Source organism: Trichosurus vulpecula, chromosome 2 (genome assembly GCF_011100635.1).
Source record: "Trichosurus vulpecula isolate mTriVul1 chromosome 2, mTriVul1.pri, whole genome shotgun sequence".
Lineage (NCBI taxonomy): Eukaryota > Metazoa > Chordata > Mammalia > Diprotodontia > Phalangeridae > Trichosurus > Trichosurus vulpecula.
The window spans coordinates 73,290,626-73,317,607 of NC_050574.1; the positions used below are offsets into that span (position 1 = coordinate 73,290,626).

At 40.6% G+C, this 26,982-nt stretch overlaps 1 protein-coding gene across 1 annotated transcript in view; it reads right to left on the reverse strand.

Annotated features, from left to right (window-relative positions):
* The window catches only part of MACF1 (microtubule actin crosslinking factor 1), a 312,647-nt gene that overhangs the window by 218,360 nt on the left and 67,305 nt on the right, over positions 1-26,982 (reverse strand). The window contains exons 3-5 of the mRNA XM_036746382.1: positions 16,284-16,373; positions 11,643-11,720; positions 6,874-6,966 (exon numbers count right to left, since the gene is read on the reverse strand). Coding sequence (XP_036602277.1) covers positions 6,874-6,966; positions 11,643-11,720; positions 16,284-16,373 — 261 coding nt within the window. The remainder of the gene's footprint in view (positions 1-6,873; positions 6,967-11,642; positions 11,721-16,283; positions 16,374-26,982) is intronic.

The window sequence follows — 26,982 nt, forward strand, 5'->3', positions numbered from 1 at the left end:
CTATTCATCTTTTGTTAATCCCAAGCCCTGGATCATCCTCATCTTCTGCCTCCTCTGTGTGCATGCCAGACTGAACTGAGCTGGAGGAAGTCACACAACTACGCTGACTGAGAATATGATAAATTCATGTTATTCAACTGTGCCCAATCCTGTAGTCCTTCCTGAATGCTATTTCCCTCCCCACAGAAGCTGTTCAGAACCTTCTCTTCTTTCCTAAAGATTCCTACACCTTCCCCTCTCCCTCTATCTCAGCCACTTTACTGAGGAAATTGCAGTGATTCAGTGTCAGCTCCCTCTTCTCCCCTTCACATCATCTCCTCCTTTCTCCTCCTTTCCCACAGTCTCTGACAGTAAAATAGCCCTTCTCTGCTGCTCTCTCTTAATCTGATGCCAAATCTGATGGTCCTGATTGCCTCTAGGATCTGATTCTTCTGGTTAGCTTTTGAAGCACTTTACAACTTGGCCTCATTCTATCTTTTCAATCTCATTGAATATTACTCTCTCCCTGACACAATCAATTGCTTCTTGTCTCCCTTTCTTTTTTATTGTTTGTTTATAAGGATAGCTATCTGCTTATAGGAAGGGAAAGTAAAGGTGATAGTAAGACGAAAGCTATAAAATTAAAAATTGGAGTAAAGAAGGATGTGTTGTCCCTGACCTCAAGTAGCTTACAATCATTTCAAGGAGAGACTAATCTTCCTGTTTGTTAAACCCAGAACACTCACAGGCACAGATCCTTTAAATGAAAGCTTCAAGGATACCAAACCCCAACCTTGGATAATTCCTACCATCTTCCTCATTCATTCACATTTATGTGCTGCTGAACAGAACTGGAAAAAAAAAATTTTTTAAACTGCTGACTGGATCCACTAAGGAATTTATGCTACGTAATTTCAAATGGGCACTGATTAAAGCAGGGCAATCTTTTTGAAATTCCCTAATCAATTCATTATCCTATTTACAACATTAGGTATTACATGTCTTTTTATCCCGTGGCACTCTACCCCAAGCCCTCCTGGCTAAAGACCTTGCCTCACACTTCAAAAAAACAATTTGAGGCCATTCACCAACAGCTCTTTTTCCCTTCTTCTTCTTATTCAGATGACTCACCCTGCTCTTTACTCACATCTTTAATCTCTATTTCACAGAAAAGGTGCCCTCCTTGCCAGGGCAAATCCCTCTACATGCACCCTTGCCTCCAAACTTTCCTGACTTTTCTAGCAAGTTTCCCCCACTATCATCCCCTCTTTCTCTTCAATTTTCCGCTATCTAGCTCCTTTCCCTGCTACCTACAACATGTCTGTATCTTCCCCATTCTTAAAAAACCCTCACCTACGATCCTCCCAAACTACCATCTTAAATCTCTCCCCTTTTTATCTCAACTCCTCAAGAGAGTTAAATGCAATGCCTCCACTCTCCTGTCACTCTTTTCTAAATCTTCCATAATCTTGCTTCTGAATGTCATTCAACTCATTTTCCAAACTTAGCACTGATCTCACTTGCTAAATTTAATGGTCTTTTTTCCTCATCCTTCTTGACCTCTCTTCACCATTTGACATGGTTAATCACTCTTTTCATCTGGATAATCTCTCTCTAGTTCCCATGACACTGCTCTCACCTGGTTCTCCTACTTGTCTATCAGTTCCTCTTCAGTCTCTTTTGGTGGATCCAAAGTCTGTCCTGGGTTCTCTTCCCTTTTCCCATCATCCTATCTCACTTGGTCAGCTCATCAGCTCTCATGAGTTCAATAAACGTTGCTACATAGATTATTTCCAAACTTATATGTCTAGCTTTAGCCTATCTCTTGACCTTTGATTTTTCATTACCCACTGGTTCCTGGACATCTCAAATTGGATATCCTAAAGGCATCTCGAATTCATTATGTCCAAAACAGAATCCATCATCTTTTCTGCAAACCTCTCTGCAATGGCAACATTCCTATGGAACCTTGACTCATCACTCTTACTCAACATAGCCAATCTGTTGTCAAAGTCTTGTCATTTCTTTTTTTAAAAAATTATCAGATACTTTATCTTTTCCCCCAATTACATGGTAAAATAATTTTTAAAACTTTTCTTAAAGTTTTGAGTTCCAAATTCTATCCCTCCCTTGCCCTTCCCCCTCCCTGAGATGGTAAGCAATTAGATATAATTTATACATTTGCAATCATGTAAAACATTTCTATATTAGTCATTTTGTACAAAAAGACTTGAAAAAGACAGAAAGACAGAAAGAAAGATAGCATGCTTCAATTAGACAGTTTCAATTCTCTCTCTGGGGGTGGATAGCATGCTTCATTATGAGTCCTTTGGGATTGTGTTGGATCATTGAATTGTGGAGAATAGCTAAGTCATTCATAGTTTTTCACTGCCTAATATTGCTGTTACTGTGTACAACATTCTCCTGGCACTTTGCATCAGTTCATGTAAGTCTTTCCAGGTTCTTCTGAAATCATCCTATTTGTCATTTCTTATAGCACAATAATATTACATAACAATTACATACCATAGCTTCTTTACCCATTTCCCAGTTGATGGGTATCATCTCAATTTCCAATTCTTAGCTACCACAAAAAGAACTGCTATAAATGTACAATGTTCTTCCTTCCCTCCCCCCTTTTTTTTGATGTCTTTGGGATATAGATCTTGCAGTGGTATTAGTGGATCAAAGGGTATACAGAGTTTTATAGCCCTTTGGGCATAGTTCCAAATTGCTCTCCAGAATGGTTGGATAAGTTCACAACTCCACCAACAATGCATTAGTGTTCCATTGTCATTTCTATCTTCACAACGTCTTTCTACTCACATAGCTACCAACATTATAGTTAAGACCATCGTTTCATACATGAACTACTGTAATAGTCTTCTAACTGATGTCCCTGCCTCAAATTTCTCCTTACTCCAACATTCATCTTCTGTTCAAGGTGCCAAAGAGAATTTCTTAACATTCGGATTTGACCATGTCACCCCCTACTCAATAAACTCTAATGTCTCTTTATTACCTCCAGGATAAGATACAAAATTCTCTGTTCAGCATTTAAATCCCTTCGTAACCTGACCCATTCATTCCTACCTTTCCAATCTTCTCACACTTTACTAAGTGCTCTAAGCACTCTATGATCCAGTGATAGTACTGTTCCTCAGAAAGGACACTCTATTCCTGACTCCATGCCTCTGAACTGGCTACTATCCATCATGGCCTGAATGCTCTCCTTTCTTACCTCTACCTCCTAGATTCCATAGCTTTCTTTAAGACAGCTCAAATCACACCTTCTACAGGCAGCCTTCCCAATTTGTACACATACATGTACACATAAATGTACATACATATACACTCACAGAGTTATCTGCATGATCATCCTCATGTATCTTCAATTAGAATGTGAGCTCCTTTGTCTTTCTTTCTATCCTAGCACTTAGCCTAGAGCCTAGCACATAGTAAGTGCTTATTGATTGGTTGCTGACTACAGAAGAGAAGACTTATGGGGGGACATGATAGTTAAGCTTCAAGTATCTGTAGAGTCGTTAGGTACAAGAGAGTATTAGGTATTACTCAGTCCTAGAGGGCAGAAATAGAAGCAATGGGTGCAAGTTGCAAAATGGCTACTTTTGGCTCAATGTAAGGAAAAACTTCTGAACAATGAACAATTGGAATGGGCTGGATTCCCTCCACTGAAAGTCTTCAAGTAAAGGTTAGATGACTACTTTTTTGAAGATGGGGGCAAGGTGGAGGAATGTTCTAAAGGGGATTCTTATTCAGGTACTGACTGAATGAGATGCCCTTTGAGGTCTCACCCATCCATCTACTTCTGTGACTCAGATGTTTAAGAGAGGAAAAAGAATAGCAAACCATACATCTATGCAGAGAAAGCAAAAAGAAACATGTTCACATATAGTCTGAAGCAAGGCAGGGAGACAGAAGCCCCAAATCATCCTTTGGCATCCAGCCAAACGGCTTTGTAAGGAAACCTATTCGCACCAGACTGCTGGCCACTTGAGCCACATAAGCAAATGCTAACTCACTCAGAGAAGCAAGGGGAACAGCAGAGATAAATGTAAGCAAGGCTCTGGGAAGGAAGTCCTTGCTTAAGGGCGTCCTCCACAGGAAAGATGTAAAAAGAGATTCTAGGAGGACTGTGTCAGCAGCACAGAAGGGCCACCATGTGTCCTGTAGACAGCATGGGCTAAGGTTGCCTATATTTCATTAGGGGCCTTGTGCCTAGGCATAGATGTAGCTCAGACTGGCAGAAAGTTCTGGCAACTAGAGGCCTGTATAAGCAGCAGCTTTTCTGATGAATTTTTGAAGTTGTTTTCTTCCACAGCTGCTGTTACCCCACCCTTGCATTCCCAAACAATGTGTTACTTAAGCAGCTCAGGGTTCATTCTCTTATTCTCTGGCCCTGGAGTTTGCCTCCTTGGAGCCTAAGGATTTAGTTGCTGTCACAGTAGGGAGGGAATGAGGGTGAGACAGTGGTTGCATTCTCTGGATCTCATGTCCACAATGGTCACCCCCAGTGAGGGCAGAAATGTGGAGTGGAATGTCTCTTGAAATCTCATCTGTTCAGTTGAGAATCCCAGTGAGGCGTCTCTAGCCTTCCGGGGAGTTCCCAACAAAGGACCTTTGTCTAGCTTCCCAGGACACACTTGAAAACCTCTAAAGAACATTTCCCCTACGTCTAACCCAATAGATGGCTGGACAGCTTCTTGGAATTCTAAGAAAATCATCCCATTGCCACAGTGTAACAGGTGTCCCTGTGCTTATTTTCCCACTTGCTATTCCTATATAGAATGCCCAAGAAAAGCTGACATTGTTCCCATAATTTCAATTTCTCTTCCCAGAAGGAGTGTGTCATCTTAACTGTCCTAGCCACTTCACAAGACTGTTGTCAGGTAAGCATTTGTAAACCTCAAAGTGCTACTGACATGTGAATTGCTATCGTTATTATTATTGTTGTTATGACTACTACTACTATTACTTCAAGTTCTTTCACTAGCTCTACAGCTTCTTCTTCACTCAATCAGCAGGTGGCAGAAAACACTCACGGCTGCAGCATGGGCCAAACTTAGGCGGCCTGGGAAGTGTTTTAAAACGACACCCCTTGTGTACTGCTGTCCACACTGTGCATTACTACTGCTGTGATACGTGTAACTTGACTCCTGTACTTGCAGGTTCCATGATTTCACTAACGTATGTTTGGTTCTTCCAAGATGGCCCCCCCTTCCAGACTTTAGTATCATAGGATCAGAGTTAGAGCTCGATAGGACCTTAGAAGGCAAATAGTTCAAACCCTTCATTTAAAAGATAAGGAAACCGAGGTTCAACCAAGGTAAAGTGACTCACTCAAGGCCACAACAGTATTATGTAACAGAGGCAGGCCCCGATCCTAAATCCATCATGCTTTCCACTGTGCCTCTTTTATGTAGCATTCATCAGTTGGTAAAGCCCCCAAAATCTGGCCTCTAGGGGCCAACCCTACAGCGATAAGGGTCTCCATACAGAAAGGACAGACTGTGTAATATATATGTGTATCTTGCCTGGCCTATAGCTAAGGTCATTCTGGCTTAAGATGACCTACTAAGAGTTTGGAAGGGTTATATAACCTGCTCCAATATTCTAATGGGCCTGTGATCTCATTGATGGGAGTGACCCTCCCAAAAAGGCAGAATTCCATCTGTCAATGCCTGCCCATTCTGTATAATTCAACAGAAGCTCCCATAAGCTTGCCAGGGAGATAAGACTAGATGCATCTGACTTAAATTTTGTGATGAGTTGTAAAAAAAAACCAAACCTAAAACAAAAGTTTCATGCCTTAAAATTATATGCATTTATTAAAGTAACATTAAAAAATATCCTTTACTGTACCCACACTACTTTTACATCCTAGGAAGGTGCCCACTTTGCTCTACTCAGAAATTCTGCCTGTCTATGGTGGAATCTTTCAGACAAGATGCTGAGGACTCACCCGGCCCTCTGATTGCTGAGATCAATACCTGACAGTTACTCATCAAGTCCCCAGCCTGCTCAATGGTCTGCTACTGTGAGGAAACAGCACCCAGATACAGATTAACCTGGTATTGGACAACTGGGAATTCAAAATATTTTCAGAGCAATGGCTCTGGGTCAACCAGGAGTTGAAATGGCAGTTACAAACAATGCTGGACTTTAAAAGAGAAATCAAAACATGGAAGGGAACTGTGGGTTCATCAAGAGTAGCGGTTCTCTCTGAATGAGGACAGTGACATGGCAATGCTATAACCACTTCTCACCAGATGCCACTGTACTGAGGAGAGAGGGAGATTTTGAAAGATTCTGTTTAGGAGCCTATGTGTACACCAGACACAGAGGTACCATAGTCAATTAGATTCAATTTAAGTTCATTGGAGGAAAAAAAAATGCTATGTCAAAGTAAGACTATTATACTTCGCTCCATCATAACTCATCCAAAATCAACTTCTCTCCCCATGCAACACTTTCAGAAGTCCCAAGAAGTCCAGCTGAACAAACAGAAACTTCTAATAATCTGGCTGCCAATCATAGGGCAAAGCACATGTAACAGTGAAATCCCCAATTTCACCATGCAAATGGTTGAGACTTTCAGAGCTTAATTTTCAGTGCCTTTTTTCTCCAAATTGCTATTAATCTTTCCAAATCAGACCTCCCCTATCCCAATAAATACACACACACACTATCCCAATAAATACACACACACACACACACACTGCCCAGACAACCCTCAACCCCCAATGATCCTCTCCATTAAAAACAACTGAAGAATTTCCACTCAAAGCTGTCCCCAAAAGGCAAAGCTACTTGTTTTTTACCTCAGGCTGAGCACAAAATCAGACCCAGTAAGAGGCATCTCCATAGCCCTACCTGGAAATGCAAAATGATGGTCCATATCAGGCCTAGAGTCAGCTTGGGGTTCCCATCTGTAATGTCATCATTTCGAATGTTCACCAGTTTTACCTGGAAGAGAAGCACAAGTGGCTATCAGAACCTTGAACTCTAGTACCTTGTCACCGCATGTTTTGTCAGCCTGCTTCCAACCCTCTGCTTCCTTTATCCCCATCATCTTATATTTTCCCCACCTGCTCGTACCTTTTTGACCCTTCACTGCTTCTCACCTCAGCCTCTCTCCCTTCCAATCTCTACACACCATTCCATACCCCATCACCCCGCCCCCACACATACACTGAAAGCCAGTCCTGTCTGGGGAGTCAGACACTGCTTCATCCTCCTCTATTCCTCTTTTGTTTCTTCAAGTTTCTTCCTCCTCCCCAGAACTAAAACCAGGAACACTGCCTAAAGGACACCACCTGGAGGTCATGCTCAATAGAGGTTGTACTTTCACCATGTTCCTCATTTCCCTCACTCAGTGAAAGTAGAATAGGGGTGTATTTTTTTTTCCTGTTCCCCAGTGTCACGGCCAGCCCTAATTATCTTGACTCCCTCTGCAAGTTCAAAATAGCTACACACTACCAACACTCTTAGCAATCTTAGCCTGACAATTCTGACTTCTCTAACCCAAAATCTGACATCAGGTTTGAATTCCCATCTCTGCCTTAAAGACCTGTCTCTTCACCTTCTTTCTCACCTATCCTTCCTCCATTCTGAGGCTGACCCTTCTACCTATGCTCTTGACCCCACTTACTCCCATCTCCTTAGGAACCCTGCTTCATCATTTGGGAGCAATAAGAACAATGAGAAGAAACCTGGTATATGACAGGCCACACGACATAGCAGGGACAGCAGCAGATTGGGTTCAAGTGACTGGATTCTAGATCTGGCCCTACCATTAACTGTTTATGTGACCTAGAAGCAAAAGTCATTTCATGTCTCTGGGCTTCAGCTTCTACATGTGAAAAATGAGAATCTAAAGCCAGCTTTAAATTTTAATGTTCTATGGTTCTAAAATTTTCATTAATGGCCCCCTCACATCTTCAATATCTCTCTCCATTGGCTCCTTTGCACCTATCAACAAATATTCTTGGGTCTTTTCATCTTGGAAAAAAAATCCCAATACTGCTACTCTTTCAACCTATAATCCTAATTATTTCTTTTTCAATCATCAAGTTCCTTACAGTATAGTCTACACACACATTTGTACATCAAGAATCAGACTTGTTCTGCTTGGCACTAGGTATAGCTGTTAGAAGTTTCAGAAAAGCAGATTTCATCATAAAGTAAGATACAGCTTCCTAACAATTAGAACGGTCCAAAAGTGGAATGGTCTGTTTTGTGAGCTAGTGGGTTCTCATTTAATTAAGGTCTTCCAGGGAACACTGGATGACCACTGATTGAAGATACTGTAGAAAGGATTCTTAGCCAGGTATGGATTGGTCTGGAGAACCTCAATCTGAGGTCTCTTCCAATTTTGTGAATCTGAAATTTATCATTTTCAAGTCACCAGGTATTGGATTTCGAGTAAAGGATAATCTAGACTTGAATTCCACCTCCAACACTTTCAAGTTGTATGACTGGGCAAATCATTTTATCTTGCTAAGCCTCAGTTTCCTTAGCAATAAAAATAGGGATAATACCTGTACTTATTTTGCAGGATTTCTGTGATGACCCAACAGAATTTAAGAACTTTGTAAACCTTAAAGCATTATATAAATACTAGCTACCAACAAATCTAATGGCCTTTTCATAGTCTTTGGCTTTATTTAATTTCACTACAGCAGTCAATACTGTTCACTCTCCTCCAGTGGCTTCTGGGAACAGATATGTGGCACTGCAGATGGAGCACTAGGCCCACAGAGTCAAGAAGACCCAAGTTCAAATCCAGCCACAGATATTTACTAGCTGTGTGACTCTGGCAAGTCACTTAACCTCAGTCTGCCTCCGTTTCCTGATCTGTAAAACTGTGATAATAACAGCAGCTATCTCCCAAGGTTGTTGGATCAAATGATCAAATCAAAAAAAAAAAAAATAAAAAAAAAATGATCAAATCAAATCAAGGTTTGTTGAGGCCTGCTGCTTCTACCTTTGAAACATTTCTTGAATATACCCCTTCTTTCCTCTGCCACTGATCATTTTCAGTTATCGTGAAAATACTTTTCATACCTGAAAGCACTACAAAATGCTGGAATAATAAAAGTAACAGCTGATTCCCATCTACATCCAGTAGAATACCCTATCTATGGGGATAACAGGAGGGGGAAATCAAGAGAACACACATAGAATATAGTTGTAGCCCCATTAGTACATTTACGTTTTGAAATCCAGTCTCATAAGGGCTTTCTATATCAGTCATCTCCATTCTCAAACATTTTTAGGAGACTTCTAAGCTTTGTACCAAAACTATAAGATTTTACAGTGGGAGTACATTTCAAGAGATCAATTGGCCAATTGTCTTGCCATAATCTCCAATGTCTATTCATTGTAGGGTCCAGATTGATAGTGGTCCATTCTCTTCTCAAAGATTTCTAAAGCAGCTAGGAATAATAGACAACTGGCCTTGGAAAGAGGAAGACCCAAGTTCAAATCTCACCTCTGACCTATACTGGCTGTGTGACTCTAGGGCAAGTCACTTAACCTGGCAGTGAACTTGGTACCTTTCTCAGGTCACAATTTGCCCACATTAGTAGATGGAGTTTCCTATACAAATGAAATCATACGTTTAGTCCCCATGTTCTATGGATAGGGTCTCTAAAACTTGGCACCTTATTGTAGCAGGTTGCAAAAATTCCTACAGTCAAGACATTTTCATAGAATTCTAGATTAAGACCTAGAAGTAACCTTAGAAGTGCTATCTAATCTAACCTCCTCATTTTAAAGATAAGAAACAAAGATTCAGGTGTTTTGCCCAAACCACCCAGTTAGTTAGAGGCAGTCAGTACTAAAAGCTGGGTCTCAATTTTGGAGGCAGTGCTCTTTCTACTCTACTTTTACTATGCTATCTCTCTTTAGATCCATTTCCTCTTGTTCAGTATTCCATAGACATGGAACACAACTGATGAGGAATACACCTCTTGCCTCCTAAACACACAGACACACAAACCTAAAAACCTCTGAGCTCAGACCACTGAATGTATAGCTAAAGGAGACCTTAGAAACCAATTAATCCAGCCTCCTTCATTTTACAGATGAGAAAGTTATGGCCCAGAAAGTCTAAGAGAGTCCTCCTAGTTCCACAGACACTTGAAAACAGTAGCTGAATCACTCCTTGGCCTGCTTGTCAATAGTCTAACCATGCCAAGCCCACAAATCTGTCCTGTAGGGTCCCTTTTTAATCCTTTTAGTCCCTGTTTAAGACCATCATCCCCCTTCTCTGGATCTGAACCTTCTCCAATTTCTCCGAATCCTTTCTAAAAGCTAATGACCTGACACTGGACATGATACTCAAAAAGAGGCAGGACCATCACGGGATATAGTAAAGTAGTATATGTGTATGTATGTGCATGATATGCTACTAATGGCAAAAAGCAAGACTGTTTCAAAATGCCATTGAAAAATCTGCAATCAAGGAATTAGGGTCAAAAAAATCTGGTCTAAGGAACTATATTGCTCAATCAATGTCAAAAAGGATTTGTCAATGTTTAAAAGACTATCCAACTGTGGATAAGCAGACTACAGAATATGAATTCCAAGCGATATCTATTTAATAACTAATCACCACAAATATCTATTTGGGAGAGGGATATCCTTTTAGAGAAGAAATTACTTCCTTTTGACTAGGAAAAATTATTTGTCAAGAGGCACCATGGTGCCATCGAAAGAGTGTGGAGTCAGAGGACATAGGTCCAAATCAATGTTTGCACTACCTGTGTAAACTTGGACAAAATAACTTTATACTTTCCTACCTCCAGCTTCCGTTTCCTCATTTGTAAAATGAGAGGATGGGCATTTAAGTCTGATTTCCCTGTTTCTTCAAACAACCCTACTACACATAGCGCAGCAGCCAGGCAGGACAGAGCAGGAGCCTCCCTGTGCCTTGGGAGACTCAAGTGAGTAGGCCCTACTCATTGAGAGCAAGCGCATCTCATCTCTACTGCCTGCTCTATCATAGGATCTCTGGCAAACACCTATATCCTATACAGATGCTATAACTGATGCTATGTAATAATGCTGCTATATTATGCTAGCAAGGTTATGTAAATGTTAAGTAATGATAACAGGTTATGCCCATATCTAAGTAACCATAAAGCTGGAAAAGAGACTCACTGATAGGGTCGCACAGAGAGGATTAGTAACCCATCCATCTGTAGTGAGAGCCACTAGGTGGAGCCACAGTGCACAGAGCACTGGGACTGGAGTCAGGAAGACTCCTCTCCCTGAATTCAAATCTGGCGTCAGAAACTTACTAGCTATGCAACTTTAGGCAAGTCAGTTAACCCTGTTTGCCTCAGTTTCTTCATCTGTAAAATGAGCTGGAGAAGGAAATAGCAAACCACTCTGGTATCTTTGCCAAGAAAATCCCAAATGGGGTCACAAAAAGTTGGGCACAACTTGAAAATGATCAAAAAACATCTGTAGTGGCATTTCCTCCCAATGATTCCCAGGGAATGAAAGTCACAACTAGATCACTATTTCAGCATCATTAAAAACATATTTGTTGTTCACTACTCTAGGACCAAGGGCACTTAAAACATTTTTAAACCGCTGGAGGAAAGAGAAGAGCAAGGAGGAAGCGATCTTACCTGCCGCTGCTTCAGGAAGTCCAGAGCAATCTGTACATTCTGCAGCCTGTGGAAACGCATCCTGCCCTTCTCTCGGGGCTGCAATCAGAAGAGAGAACTTTTAATCCTGCCTGCTGCTCTAAATTAGGTCCTTTTACCCATCAACCAAAAATTAGAAACTGGACTGGAAAAGAATGGCTCCTTGATGAGCCCTTTGCTTCTGAATATAAATTCCTTGAAGAAAAGATCTCTTATCTTCTCCAATAGCCTGACCCTCAGCTCCAGTCCCACCAAATAATGCCTGGGTTATTGCCATGCATATCACAAACACTGTACAACATACTGTCATCATTGGTGTTAATTCTGTGTATCAGCCTCTGCTAGTCATTTTGTGTCCCTGAGTTTGGCAAGCTATGACTCTGGATCATCATTTCCCATTGTTTACAAGAAACCTCCTTAAATGAAAGATTTTTAAAAATCTATGTTAAGAGAAGGGTGGGAAGATCTGGTGGCATACAACAAACTGTACTACAATGCCTCATTTTCTAGGAAATGATGGACTCTGGCAGATGGGGACTGTCTACAACATACTCTAGAACAGAAGAGCAAGCAAAAGTGCCCAGGAGTGGAGAAAGAATTTAGGGAGAGTGTGGTAATCAATCTCCTATAGCTACAGGAGTGGCAAAAGTAAGAAAGGCACTTTTTGTTACTGTGTGAAATATCCAGTGGAAAAAAAAATTCTAAGGCACATTTCTGACACGCTAACTTTTAGCTGTTGTACATAATACCCAAAGTATTTAGGCCAGGACCACAAACCTGGGCATCACGGCATCAAAAGGGTCATAGGAAAGAGACCAATCCCACCACAGCAAGAATTTATTTCTCTAACTATGCTAGGTGACACAATGGATACAGTTTTAGACCTGGACTCAAGAAGACTTGAATTCAATTCTGGCCTCAGACACTTACTAACTGTGTGACCCTGGGCACATCACTTAAATGCTGTTTGCCTCAGTTTCCTCATCTGTAAAATGGGCACAATAACAGCACTTTCCTGCCAGTGTTGTTGTGAGAATAAAATGAGATAATATTTATAAAAATGCTTTGTAAACCCTAAAGAACTATGTAAATGCTAGCTGCTATTATTACAATATTAGTATCTAATCTATCCTGAAGTTAATTAATATTCAACTAAAACTGAACCAAATCTTCTTTACCGACAAGTATGCACAGAACTATTTAACTCTGTAACATTCTTCATATTCACACTCTTTTACCCAAGTCAGGAACAAATCCAGAGCTGCTTTTATTCTACCAATACTGGACCCGATGCATCCCTCCTGTTAAAATGTATTCCGTTAGTCCCCATGTGCCAGTTTGATCACTAAACAATAACTCCAAGGAGACTGGGTAGATCTGCTTCAGGGATCTGGTCAGAGAAGGCAGGGTCCAGATCCAGTTAGGCTAACTAATTGGAAAGGAAGATAATGTAGGAGGGATAAGGATGATGTGGAAGAAGAGAGGAAACAGATAATCCTCTCCTTCTACAAGGCCCTCAGAGCAGCTGAGAGCCTGGGGTACTCTGAAAGGGTGCCAAACCTTCCCTGGGCAAAAGGATGTCTCCTAGGTTAGAAGAAAGAATATGGGATTTTTCCAGTAGAAGCCTCTCTCTTACCACCTGAGCTGGAGGAGTTTGAATATGACTCATGTAAAACCAGTTCATGAAATACAAATTCTCGAACATGGGAATCATGATCAAACAGGAGAAAAAATGGGTTCAGGTAGACAGCGAATAGCATTGGGCTGCCAGAGAGATGTTGCCTGGATCCTATTTCCAGAACAGGGTGTATTCTCAGTTGAGCAAGATCTGAGAGCACAGAAGGCTCCCCATAGTCTCTCCATTCTCTTTACTTATGCCATAAATTCCTTACATATGACCACCCTAATAACATGCAAGGTTAAGTCTTTGCTGTCTATCAGCAAGGCTACAGTCAGTACTGTCCAAAGCTAAGCAATTCCATGCAGTGAGTGGCTGGCAAACAACGGGTTGTCTTTGGCAAGGACAAAGGGAGGGGTTTCTTTTCCCCTCTATTGTCTCTAAGAGAGTGAGAGTCAGGAGGTGTTTCAGTTAGTCTTTGGGAGGGTGGGAGATATAAGCAATTGATGACATGCTATAACTCAAATGTTCCACATTCTCACACTGCAGGCCACCTAGAGACTTCTTTTCTCTAGAAAAAAACAGGACCACTTTGGCTATCAGACAGCTCCAAGTCTCTAGGTCCCAAAAGAATCTCTTGCCTCCTCAACATCATTACTGCCATATGCCCTCGGAAAATCCAAAATCATTTAAGAGTGTGGCAGGAGGCATGATTAATTTTAACTATTCTCTTGGGGGCAAACTCCCCCATTGAAGACAGAAGCAATAGTTAACTGAGTTCCTGGAGTCCCAGAGAGAGATAGACCATCTTATGGCCCCTGCAGTGTCAGCTGGGATATTGATGACCCCAAGGGTCCAAGACCTACTACATCATCATCATCTTCCTCCTCCTGCTCTTCGCTGCTTGCTCGACGCCAGGAGGGCATGCTCACCAGGCGGAGGGTCTTCAGCCCTGCTGGCTCCTTTGGTCAACAGGAAGGCCACAGATACAACAAAGCAACAGGAAATCCACAACACAAAATCAAAAAAAGAATGAATGCACCACAGATGAAGAGAGGTAAAAAGTCAGCATGAAAATATCCCCCTCCCAAAGAAGACAACAGAAAACTCATGACTAAGAATGAAACATTTTGCTTTTGCTGACCCCTCATCCTCTTCAGCTATATAACACAAAATGTAAAAGAGAATGAATGTAATACAGATAAGAGGAAAAGAAAACAACAGGAAAAGACCCTACCTCCCAAAGAAAATGAGAACTATCAGACCAGAGCAAATGATTATACTGACAATGAGCCATCTCAAGTGCTGGAAGGCCACTCATGAATTCTAGCTAAAGAAGGAGAGAGAGGGAGTAGGGTGGAAGTAGATGGGAGACAGCAGCTTTCCACAAATGAAGTTGTGATGGTTCTATAAACATCTGGGACAATGTTAAGAGGCCTCTCTTATGGAGACAAACTGAAGAAAATGGATTTTATTACAGCTTGAACTTAACAGGGTAGGAGTTCCACCATACAGGAAATAATATAACCAGAGAGGATGTTACTAATAAGACAAATTTCAACATAAAAAATATATTCATCAAACACACTAACCAAAATGCCCACTTCATTCTTAAGTAAGGATTAAGAAGTGAATTACAAAGTGGCAGTAAAATTTTGATAGGGCACTCAGCTTACGAGACAGACCTTCATATGCTAGCCATATTTATAAGATCATGGAAAATCACAAGAGGAATTTAAAATCATCCCTGCTAGAAGGCATATATAGGTGTGAAACCAAAAGAAGAGGAATGTGGAAGGTACCCAGTCCCAGGGGGCTGAAAGAATTTCTCTAAGGAATACAGGTCAAATTTGACTAAATATTTAAACGCAGGTGAATTTAAAAACTCTAGGATATACACAAGTCAATGGAGCCAGCTGACTTTGACTATTTCTTGGGTCCCCATGGCCAAAGAATTCATTACCTACTGGTCAATTTTCTGGTAATGAGCCTTTTCCATATTTAACTAGGTTGGAAAGCAAACAGAGACTATTGCCCATATCAGACTCAAAGTCTTTCAAACTTAATAGAACTTGTGGTGCACCTGAATAGCCTTAAAGAGCCAGGGTCATTTCTATGGCATGATGGGACACTAGAGTAAGAATATGGTGAAGATTTGGGCAAAATCTACAAAATCCTATCCTCTTTCCCCGTCTCCCTAAAGGTTAAATATTATCCAATAAGGAGTGAATATTTTGTGAATCCAATCTTGAGTTTCTCACAATGAAAAATTTATTGCCTAAGATGCCAGAAACGAAATATGGATGTCATGAGATCAACAACCCATGAGATAATGTGCCTATAAACTCTATCTGCTTACCCTTTCAAAATGGAATGGGCAAGACTTGCAGGCTGACAGGAAGGGAAAGCTCACACTGTGTTATCCTATAGAAGTAAAGAGCTCTCCCTCAAGGAAATTACTTTAATTGTACTGAAAGCCAGGATGGCCATCCTCCTGAAGTGACATCTCTCTCGGCCACAAGAGGGGAAAAGTGAGGTGGTTAGACACAAGTGGGACAGGGGCAGGGGGCACACCTAGGCTTTTAAAGGCAAACTGAAGGTTTGCAGCTGATCTAAAGAAATGACCAAAGATCACAGAGAGATGGAAGAATCTATTAAAACACTGAATGACAATTTCTAGGAAGCAAAAATCATACCTGTTCAATAAAGTTGTACCTCCAAATGACTCCAAAAGTTTGAAAACTGGACACAGACAAAATATGAATATGAAGAGGAAAAAACAACTTTTGAGATGGGAATATCCTCTCCTGGCTTCTACTGAGAAATAATGATGTCACTTAGGCCACAATAACAGCTTCCCTGAAAAGTAGGACTATCAATGTCTTCCACTCTAATGGAACGCTGTTGTCTTATGAGAGGAAAAGAAGGAAACCAGAGACACAATAACCCTACATACAAAAAGACCAAGGACTCTACTGCCCCATGACAGGAATGTAGAAGCTCACCAATTTGATCCCAGAGAGAACCTCCAGAAGAGATATCAAGTTATGGCCATCTCGAAGATCTTCGTAGAGATCATTAATGTGCTTGCGGACCTGGGGATGAGAGAAAAATAAATACTATTTAACCTGGAATAAAATAATCATCAATTATCCCTGACTCACAGTAAACTCAATCTACAAAACCAATAGCCTAGGGAACTGCTTAACATGATAAAAAACTTTGAATTCAGAGATTACACAGGCTGGGGTACATTGTATTAAATTCAGCAATGTTTATTAATCACCTAAAATGTGCCAGGCCCCCTGTGCTAAGTGCTAGTAATAAAAATATGGAGAATAAAGCAGCTAAAGAAACTTACCCTAGAGAAACTTAGAAATCTAAATAAGGAGGATATGGCATATACATAAATTAACTATGATACCAAGAAGAAAATGAACAAAGGAACGATCCAAACTAAGAGCTCTATGACAATTTGGGAGGGAGAGAACAATTTTAGTTGAGAGGACTAGGGAAAGCTTCTTGGAAAAAGTGTCACTAAAGCTGGACCTTGAAGGAAGAGAAAGATTTCAATAGGTGGAGCTGGGGTGGGGGTGGAGGGGATTTACTGGCATTGGGGGAGGAGGAAAAGAGTTATATCTACTACCAATCTGGTTTGTAAGCCCAGCTGCACGCCTGGAAATTCATTGCGAATGCTTTAAAACATAATGAAACCATCCTTAAGACTTACTTGGTCCAGGAGACTAAGAATTGAATTGTAACCTCCTAGTTGCCAAAACCAGTGGTCTCCAAAGTGGAGTCCTAGGGCTTTGTGTGTGTTTAGCAGATGGAAGATGACTTACTTTCCGCTCTCCTCTTGAAAGCCAACCACAAGGTTTTTCTCCAACACAACCAAACCCATGTTTTTCATTTAACACTCTCCTCAATTCATCCCTTACCTCTACAGGAAAGGTACCTCATTCAGAGCCATTATAACCTAACTGCTACCCAGGAGCCCACAGCAGTAGCTATGTAAATGCCATTCTCCATGCCCCCATACCAATTCCTTGTCCCCCAGATTACTTTGCGACTGTTGCAGGGTAGCCCTCAAAGGGTGGACTCTGAACTCCAAGGCAATGAATAGTGAGAGCTTCCCCACCCCACCTTTAGCTCTATGACCCCACATGTCTTGTCTCTGTCCCCTTTTTTCTATTCGTATAGCCACCATTCTAGTTCAGGCCCTCATCACCTCTCACCTGCACTACCACAACAGCCTCCTAATTGGTCTCCATCTCTCAAGTCTTTCCCAGCTCCAATTCATCAACAATATAAAAACCAAAGTAGTTTTCTAAAGTCTAAGCCCGAGTATACTTAATAAACTCCAGAAGTTCTCTGTTGATTCTAAGATCAAATATTATTTCATCTTTAACTCATCCTTTTAAATTTCTATTTTGTATAAGTTTTATAGTGTACATATGTCTGAGGCTGGATTTGAACTCAAGTCTTCCTGGCTCCAAGTCCAGTACACTATCCACAGCACCACCAACTGCCTAAAGGAATAGCCAGGAATACTGCCTGCTCCCCATTGCCACTTCCAGACTCTCCCTCCACCATTTTCAATAAGCAGCTACTGCTCCTTTGAGGTCCACACTATCGACCAATAAAGATCCTGGTGACTACTGTCTAACAAACCTAAGAACATTCTCCTTCTTACCTTAATGAGGTCAGTGCTGAGCTCACAAGTCTCTCCTCCCCAATTCTTGCTCTCATACTGGAGGGTTTCATATATAATGATAAACACTCAACTCCCTAACTTCAAGGTTCCTCTATCTACTCAGTTCCCATGACCTACTCCTCTAGGTGGTGCAGTGGATAGAGCTCTGGGCCTGGAGTCAGGTATGGCCTCAGATACTTCCTGTGTGACCCTGGGCAAGTCATCTAACTCTGTTTGCCTTAGTTTCCATCATCTGTAAAATGAGCTGGAGAAGGAAATGGCAAACCATTCCAGTATCTTTGCCAAGAAAACCCCAAATGGGGTCATGAAGAGTCAGAGACAACTGAAACAACTAAACAATGCTCCCCTCTACCTCAGCTATGCACTGAGATATCCTTGTGTATCCTTGATCTTGCCATCACCTACAAGGAATTCTGAAATTCCTTTATCTGATCATAATCTTCCATCATTCCATCTTTCCCCATGTTTATGATCTTCATTGTGACTTCTAGTCCCTCCACCTCTCTGTTCTTTCCCAGGCCATCACTCCTGCACCAGGTGCTTTGGTGAACCAACTCAACTCAACCCTACACTATCTGTTAACATAAGAATCCCTTGTTCCATTGTCCTATGGTCAATTATAGCTTGCCAAACACCAACCCTGAATAATTCTCAGAATCTACCTCCTTTGCTCCCATTTAATTGGTGCTGAATTGAAGTGGAGAAAAATCAGAAAACCATGATGATTCAGTCAACTACAAATTTATGTTATCTAATATTAACTGGCCTAGTCTGTCATTGCAGGAAAGCAAATGTTCTATTCCACCCTCATCAATTCACCATCCTACTCTCTGCAATGGCTATTACAAACTTTCTCATCTCTCCTTAAGCCTCTCATGACACTTCCATTCTATACCCTTAATTGTCTCTTAACAAAAAAAAAAAAAATGAAGCTACTTGGCAAGACCTTCTCCCTTTCTCTTCTTCTCTAATCATTCAGAAAACTTCTTCCACTATCTCCTTCACCATTCCTATCTCTGATGAGCATATGGCTCTTCTATTTGGAGAAACCAACCCCTCTATATACAGCTTTGGTCAGATCCTATTCCTGACTTTTCCAGCAGCTATCCCCCACTAACAAATCTTCAATCTCTCCCTATAATCTGGCTCCTTCTCTGCTGCCTCCCACATATGCTTAAAAAACCTTTACTTGATTCTATCTACCATACCCACCAGCTATTTATCTTTTACATCCTCTTTCCTCTGTGGCTAAACTCCTTGAGAAGACCATCTACAATAGATACCTTCAGCTTCTCTACTCTCAAAATTTTCATTATTCTTTCCTGGTTATTCTCCAATCTGTCTGAACATTCCTATTCAAGTCTTTTTTGCTAGTCCTTCATCTAGGTTACATTCACTAAGTGTGGGAGTCACTTAAAGTTAGGCCCTTATAAGCATTTTCCAAAATAATATCTCACTTGGTGATCTTATCACTTTCCACAGATTCAATTATTATCTCCAAAGCAGATGATTCCCAGATCTTAATATCCGCTACGGTCTTGCAGCCTGCCTTTTGAAAATCTTTGATAGCCTATATGCATCTCAAAATGAACATGTCCAAAATGGAACTCATTGTCTTTCCTCCAAAACCCTCCCCTCTTCCCAACTTTCTAACTACTGTCAAGGGTGCCCCCACTTTCCTGCCCCTGTAACTTTAGTGTCATCCTCACAATTTCTCACTCTTAATCATTCCATTTATTCGATCTTTTACTAAATCTAGTCATTTCTACCTTGACAACATCTCTCATATATGAGCCCTTCTCTCCACTCATACGGCTACAACCCTAGTTGAGGCCCTAATTTCCTCTTGCCTGGACTATTATAATAGCCTTCTGGTTGGTCTCTCTACCTCAAGCCTCTCTCCGCTCCATTTCCAGTCGATTTTTCTAAAGCAAAATCTACATTAATCCCTGTTCACTAAACTCCAGTGGCTCCCTATTACCTCTAGGATGAAACAAAATCTGTTCAACAGTCAAAGCTCCTAGATCACACAGTTACCACCTTGGTCCAAGTCCTTATCACCTCTCACCTGGACTATTGAAACAGCTTTCTGGTTGGTCTCCCTTCTCAAGTCTCTCTCTATTCCAATCCATTCTCTACTCAGACCAATCAACAGACACCAGTGGTTCCCTATTACCTCCAGAATCAAATATAAAATGGTCAGTTTGGCACTGAAAGCTTTTCACAATTCAGTCCCTTCCTACTTTTCTAGTCTTCTTACACCTTATTCCCTTCCACATACTCTACAATACAGTGACACTGGCCAATTTGCTGTCCTTTGCACGTGGCACTCCATCCCCCATCCCTGTGTCTTTGCACTGGCTGTGTGCTGTGCCTGAAATGCTTCCTTTACTCACATACAAGTGTCAGAATCCCTAGCTTCTTTCAAGAATCAGCCTGAATCCTAACTTCTGCCGGAGGCATTTCTCAGTATGCTCAGCTCCTAATACCTTCCCCCTTTTAGACTACCTTCTACTTGGTCTGTAAATCTTATATGTTCCTAGTTATTTATATGTTGTCTCTCCCATTAGAATGTATAAATTTGTTAGATGAAAATGTAAACTCATTGAGGACAGGGACTATCTCTACCCTTTTTTTGATTCCCTACTACTTAGCACATTCTCTGACACATAGAAAGTACATTATAAATACTTGTTAACTATTATTAACATTCCTTTTTAGGAGAGAAATGCAATGTCATGGACTATGTTGGCCTTACAAGAACAGAGGGTGGGGGAAATCTAGAATAGTTTGTGAGTAATTAAAAGAGAATTCCATGATGGTTAGGAGTCAGCATGGTTTCACCAAGAATACATCATATCAAACTAACCTCATTTCTTTTTTTGATAAGTTATGAGGTTGATAAGTTACTGGTATATCAGAGAAATGGCACTGACGCAGTGTCATCTTGACTTCTGCAAGCCCTAGACAAAGTCTCTCTTGATATCTTTATGAATAAGATAGTGACAACAGCTGAACAGTATCATATCAGCCAGTTAAACAAACTACCATCAAAGGACAATGATTAATGCTGATTAACCTGGGGGTTGCAATAAGGCTGTCTTTGGCCCAGTTCTTTTCAACATTGTTATGCAGAAGACATAGCTTATCAGATATGTAGATGACACAAAGCTGGAATGGAAGGTTAAAACCACAGACCAAGCTACAATCAAAGTCACAGAATGTTAGGGGTGACAGGGACTTGAAAGACCATCTAATTAACCCCCTTATGCTACATATATTTACCAGAATTAAACTAGAATTAAAGTCTCCTGACAGCTTCAGGGCTGTCTCTCTTACACGCTAGCTTTGTTCTGTGAGAGACAGTGGCTCTGAGATGAGGGAAGTAAGCAAAGTATTTCTCAGTTGGCCTGTGAAACAGAAGAAGCCACTGGTTTAGAGCATAGTGTCAGCTTTCAGAACGGGCATTGCAGGTGGTCCAAAGTATTTAGAGTTCAGGCAGCACCTCTGGGCCACAAAGAAAAAGTTATTACTTTAATGTCACTTGTGATAATATAAAAAATACCTATTCTGACTGATTTAATTCTCTTAACCAGTGACCTAAAATGTAATGTATGTTTACATTTCAACGTTGGTATTTAAATAGTGTTCTCCTGTGGAGCTCAAAATGCTTTCTAGGCTTAACTTTATGAACACACACTAATGCTACACATACCATCCATCCTAGTCACTGTTGCTACTTCGTTGACAATTTGGTGGCATTCTACTTTGTAAATCAGATTAATTTTTGCTCAAATAACCAAAGGATGATGAATTTTATTAGCCAATAAATATTAGTTCATGGCACAGGGAAGGAAACTCACAATAAATGTAGTCCTTATAGTGTTCTGAAAAGAGTAAAGTTTCTGTTTCACTTTAAGCTGTTAATGCAACAAAGCAGGATACAAAACCAGAACAACCACAGCAGGCTCAGACATTAGTACAAAATCAGCCAGATGAAATTTAGTGGGGATATGTACGAAGTCTTACATTTAGGTTTATAATAATAATAATGATAAAAACAAGTATCATGGGAAAGACTTAGCTTGGTAACAACTTGTGTGAAAAAAACTAGGTGGGTTTTAAAAGAACCAGAGTTTATCACAGGACTGCAGGATTTAGAACCAGAGGGATCTTAAAGAGTTCATTTAGTCCAATGCCTCATTTTATAGATAAAGGGAAAGGGGAAGGGAATAGGCATTTGTATAGTGTCTACTATATGCCAGGCACTGTGCTAAGTGCTTTACAAATATTATCTCATTTGATAATATATTCATATACTGGCAAACAGATAATTGATTTGGTAAGATAATAAGAAACCTGAAGCCTAGAGAGGTTAAGTGACTGGTCCAACCAAAGATTAGAACTGAGATCAAGGGGCAGCTAGGAGGCGCAGTGCGCAGAGCACTGGCCCTGGAGTCAGGAGTACCTGAGCTCAAATCCGAGCTCAGACACTTGACACACTTACTAGGTGTGTGACCTTGGGCAAGTCACTTAACCCTAATTGCCCTGCCTTCCCCCCTGCAAAAAAAAAAAAAAAAGGAACTGAGATGAATTGCCTCCTAACAAGTATACTGTCAATATTATGAGGAATAAGTCCCATAGTACCCTAACCTAGTCAGACCACATCCAGAACATGATGTTCAATTCTAAGCTTATTTTAAAAGGGGTCATGTAGAAACTAGAATGTGTTCAAATGTGGACAACCAGGAAGATGAGTGTGAGTAGACAGAGAGGAAGACTTTGGAGAAAAGACAATAAGTTATGTTTTGGACTTGTTCAGTTTGAGTGATGCACAGCAAAGATACCAAATTCAGCTGAAAAACCAACCAGATTAAAATGTAATTGGGAAAAGTTGAACAAAATTAATGAAAACACAAACTAGAGAGATAATGTTAATTTGTCATTTTCAAAGTCAATATGTGACCTGCAGGTATATACTTCTATTTTGAGTGTGACACCACTAATCTGTAGGTCCTCTAGTTTGAAACATCTGAAAGGCAGTTAGTTGGTCCTTGAGGCTGGAGCTCAGGAGAGCAGTTGGAGATGGATAAACAGATCTGAAACCAAGAGAGGTGATGAGATTACCAAATGAAATAGTATGAATGGATAAGGGAAGAGGGCCCAGGACAGACCCTTAGGGAACTCTGGGGCTTAGTGAGTGTGACCTGAAGAAAGTCTAGCAAAGGAGAGTGAAAAAGTAGCATTCAAACAGGTAGAAGGGTAAACCAATAGAGAATAGTGTCATGAAAACCTAGAGTAGACAGAGTATCCAAAAGAGTATTACTGTTGACAGTGTCAAAGAACTGCAGAGGTCAAGAAGAATGAGGACTGAGAAAGGGCCACTAGGTGTTACAATCAAGGGATATCTAACTTTGGAGTGAGTAGTTTCATTTGAATGATAAGGATGGAAGCCACAATGCAGAGAATTTAGAAGAGAGTGAGAAGACAGGAAGTAGAGGTACCAAATGTAGATGGCTTTCTCAAGAAAGTTAGCCTTCAAAGAGAGGAGAGATATAGGATGACAGTTACCAGGGATGGTAATAAATCAGGATTTCTTCAGGATGGAGAAGATATAGACATATTTGTAAACATAAGAGAAACAGCTGGTAGAAAGAGTCAGATTGAAGATCACAGAGAGGTGGATGATAGAGGCAATAATCTGATGGAGAAGATCGGATAGAACGGAATCACTTCTGTATGTAGAGGGCACTCCCCCAGGCATTTTAGCCTCAGACTCTACCTTCCTTCTACTCTGCATCCATCTTGTATTTATAGGTTGCCTCCCCCATTAGTACGTACACTCCTTGGGGACAAGGACTGGTTTTGTCTTTCTTTGCATCCTCAACACTTAGCACAGTGCCTGGCATATACGTCTTTGATACACGTTTGTTGATTAATTTGCTACTGAGATCCCTTTTCATTTTTAAAATTCTGTGATTTCAACAGAGAACACTTGGTACAGAAACTACTTCACCAAAGAAGATGGGGGGGACTCTTCTGCAACTTACAGTTTTTGAGAACTTCCTCAGAATTCTAAGAGGCTACTTGATTTGCCTGTAGTTACATAACTACTATGTGTTAGAGACAGGATCTGAATCCAGATCTTCCTGAGTCCAAGGCAGAACTTTGACCTCCTACTCATACTGCCTCCCTAATACAACAACAATCCAATTTATTGAGGATTAAGGAAAAACCCCATATTTGGATTCAAATATCAATGATTTAAACATAAGAACTGGCTTAACTACAATTTAAATAAAATAAGACTTGGTAGTTTTAAGTGAACACAAGTTTACATTAGTTAACACTGAGGTATTGCTACTAAAGTACGTCTAGCCTTGGACACCACACTTTAAAACAGGCAATAACAAACTAGAAAGTGTCCAAAGGTATTAGAACCAGAATGCTGAGAAATCTGGAAAGGAGGTCCTATAAGGAGCAGTTAGGGAAACTGGGAATGGTTGGCTTGAATAAGAGATTATTCAGAAAGGAAAAGAATCACTCACCATCTTCTGCCTTACTGGGGAAGGGAAGGAGGAAAGATATATTTAGAAATGAGGGTGATATAAAAACAAAAGATATTAATAAAAAAATTTAAATTTATATAAAAAATAATCATTGCCTTAAAATATAAGAAACTTTGCCTCCTATGGGGAAGACAGGGCAGATTTACGGTTAATATAAATCAAAGTGACAGAACAAGGGATAACATGTGTGAGTTTTAAGGAGGCAGGTTTTAACCCAATACAAATCCGGGTTGTTGTGAGGATAAAGTGAGATTACATAAGAAAAGCGTTTTGTGAACTTTAAAGCACTATATAAATGCTAGCAAAGACTATTTTAACAAGTCCAGAAACACAATTCATTATAACTCTTGTTAAATCTACCTTTTCTCCTAGTTTCTCTTAATTCTGCAAAGGTTATCAACATGCTTTGGTTCTCCAAAGTTTGCCACCTCAGAGCCATTCTTCACTCTTTCTTCACTCCCCTTCACATTTCATACTCAATCGATTGCAGGGTCTTGTCAATCCTATTTCCACACTATTGCTCATATCAATTCCCCTTCTCTTCATACACATAACCACTACTAGATTGGATTACTGCAACAGGCTCCTCATTGGTCCCCTTGCTTTTACTCTCTCTCCTCTCCAATCTATCCTTTACATAGCTGGCAAACCAAGAATCAATCATAAAGTGCAATTCACAGCCAGCTCAAAAAACTTTGCTCATGCCTCTAGAATAAAACACAAACTCCTGTGTGCCCTTTAAGCCTGTCACAATCAGAATCTAGCCTACCTTTCCAGACTCATTCCACATGACTTCCCTTCATGTATTCTATTTTTGGGCCAAACTGGGCTACCTGTTCTGCACACAGGAGATCCTCATGTGCCACTTTTAAAAATTACCACTTTCAGTTCCCTCATGTCTGGAATGTTGTCCTTCCTCACTTCTACCTCCTGAAATCCCTTGCTCTCTTCAAGGCTCAGCTCAGGCTCCACATTTCCAATCCCAGGCCTTTCATTTTCTCCCAGTTGTTAATAATTTCCTTCCCAAAAGTACTTTGAATATCCTTTATATTCACTTATCTGTTGAATCCTCTAGTAGAAGATAAGCTAGGTAGATAGATAGCACCACACAGCCCAGAGCCTCAGGTCTGGAGTCAGAAAGACTCATCTTGCTGAATTCAAATCTGGCCTCAGACGCTTAACTACTTGTGTGACCCCGGGCAAGTCCCTTCACCCTGTGGACTTCAGGTTCCTATAAAATGAGATGGAGAAGGAAACAGCAAACCACTCCAGTCTCTATGCCAAGAAAATCCCAAATGGATTCACAGAGTCAGACATGACGAAAATGACTGAACAACAGTTTGTATTCTGTCTTATCTCCAGCACCTAGTACACAGTAATTTGGCTACTCTCTGGAATAAATTGTTTTCCAAAATTGATATGCCTCAATTGCATGAAGAAACTCAAAACTGGATTCCTCTTGCTACTGCAGCAATGTACTTAAGCAGGTTTACTGTAGAAAGTGGGACAATGGAGTCTGTACATCTCAAATCCTGAATCCTAATTCTCATGCAATGCAAATTAAAACAACTCTGAGGTTCCACTTCATATCTATCAGATTGGCTAATACAACAGAAAACAAAAATGATAAATCTTGGAGGGGATGTGGTAAAATTGGGACACTAATGCACTGTTGGAGTTGCGAACTGACTCAGTCATTCTGAAGAGCGAAGTGAACTATGCTCAATAGTCTATAAAATTGTTCATCCTCCTTTGATCCAACAATACCATTATCCTAAAGAGATTTAAAAAAAAAAAGGAAAAGAACTTATATGTACAAAAATATTTATAGCAGCTCTTTTTGTGGTGAAAAAATTGGAAAGTCACAGGATGTCTATCAATTGAAGTATGTGATTGTGACAGAATACTACAACGCTTTAAGAAATAACAAACAGGATACTTTCAGAAAAACCTATGTAAGAAACGGGGGTGGGGAGGGAGAGCAGTTTTGTTTCCACAGAAAGTATCCCCCCTCCCGCCCAGCTTTAGCAGAATGTAAGTCAGGTGACTGGTTAGAACTAGTTCTAATCAAAGCTCTCAGGTGAAAACTTAGAGGTTTGTATGTATACTTAAACAAGCCATCGGAGGAGGGCATGACTTAGGCAGTCAGGGGGTTGTGTCTGGCCAATGGAGAACCTGTAGGGAGATTCAAAGGGGAAGTCAATAAAAGGACTGGTGTCCATCTGAGTCCTTTGTACTCTTCTGTACTCTGTTCAGGGGATGTACCCATTTATTCAGACCGAATAAATGTAAAATATAATTAAAGTGCCCTCAACCTCTACTGCTTGGGTGGGGTCCTTTCTCATGAGAGAGAATAATAAATGCCTTTTCTGATTTCGAGCTCAGACTCCAAACTCTTTATTGTGCTGTTGCACACACCTG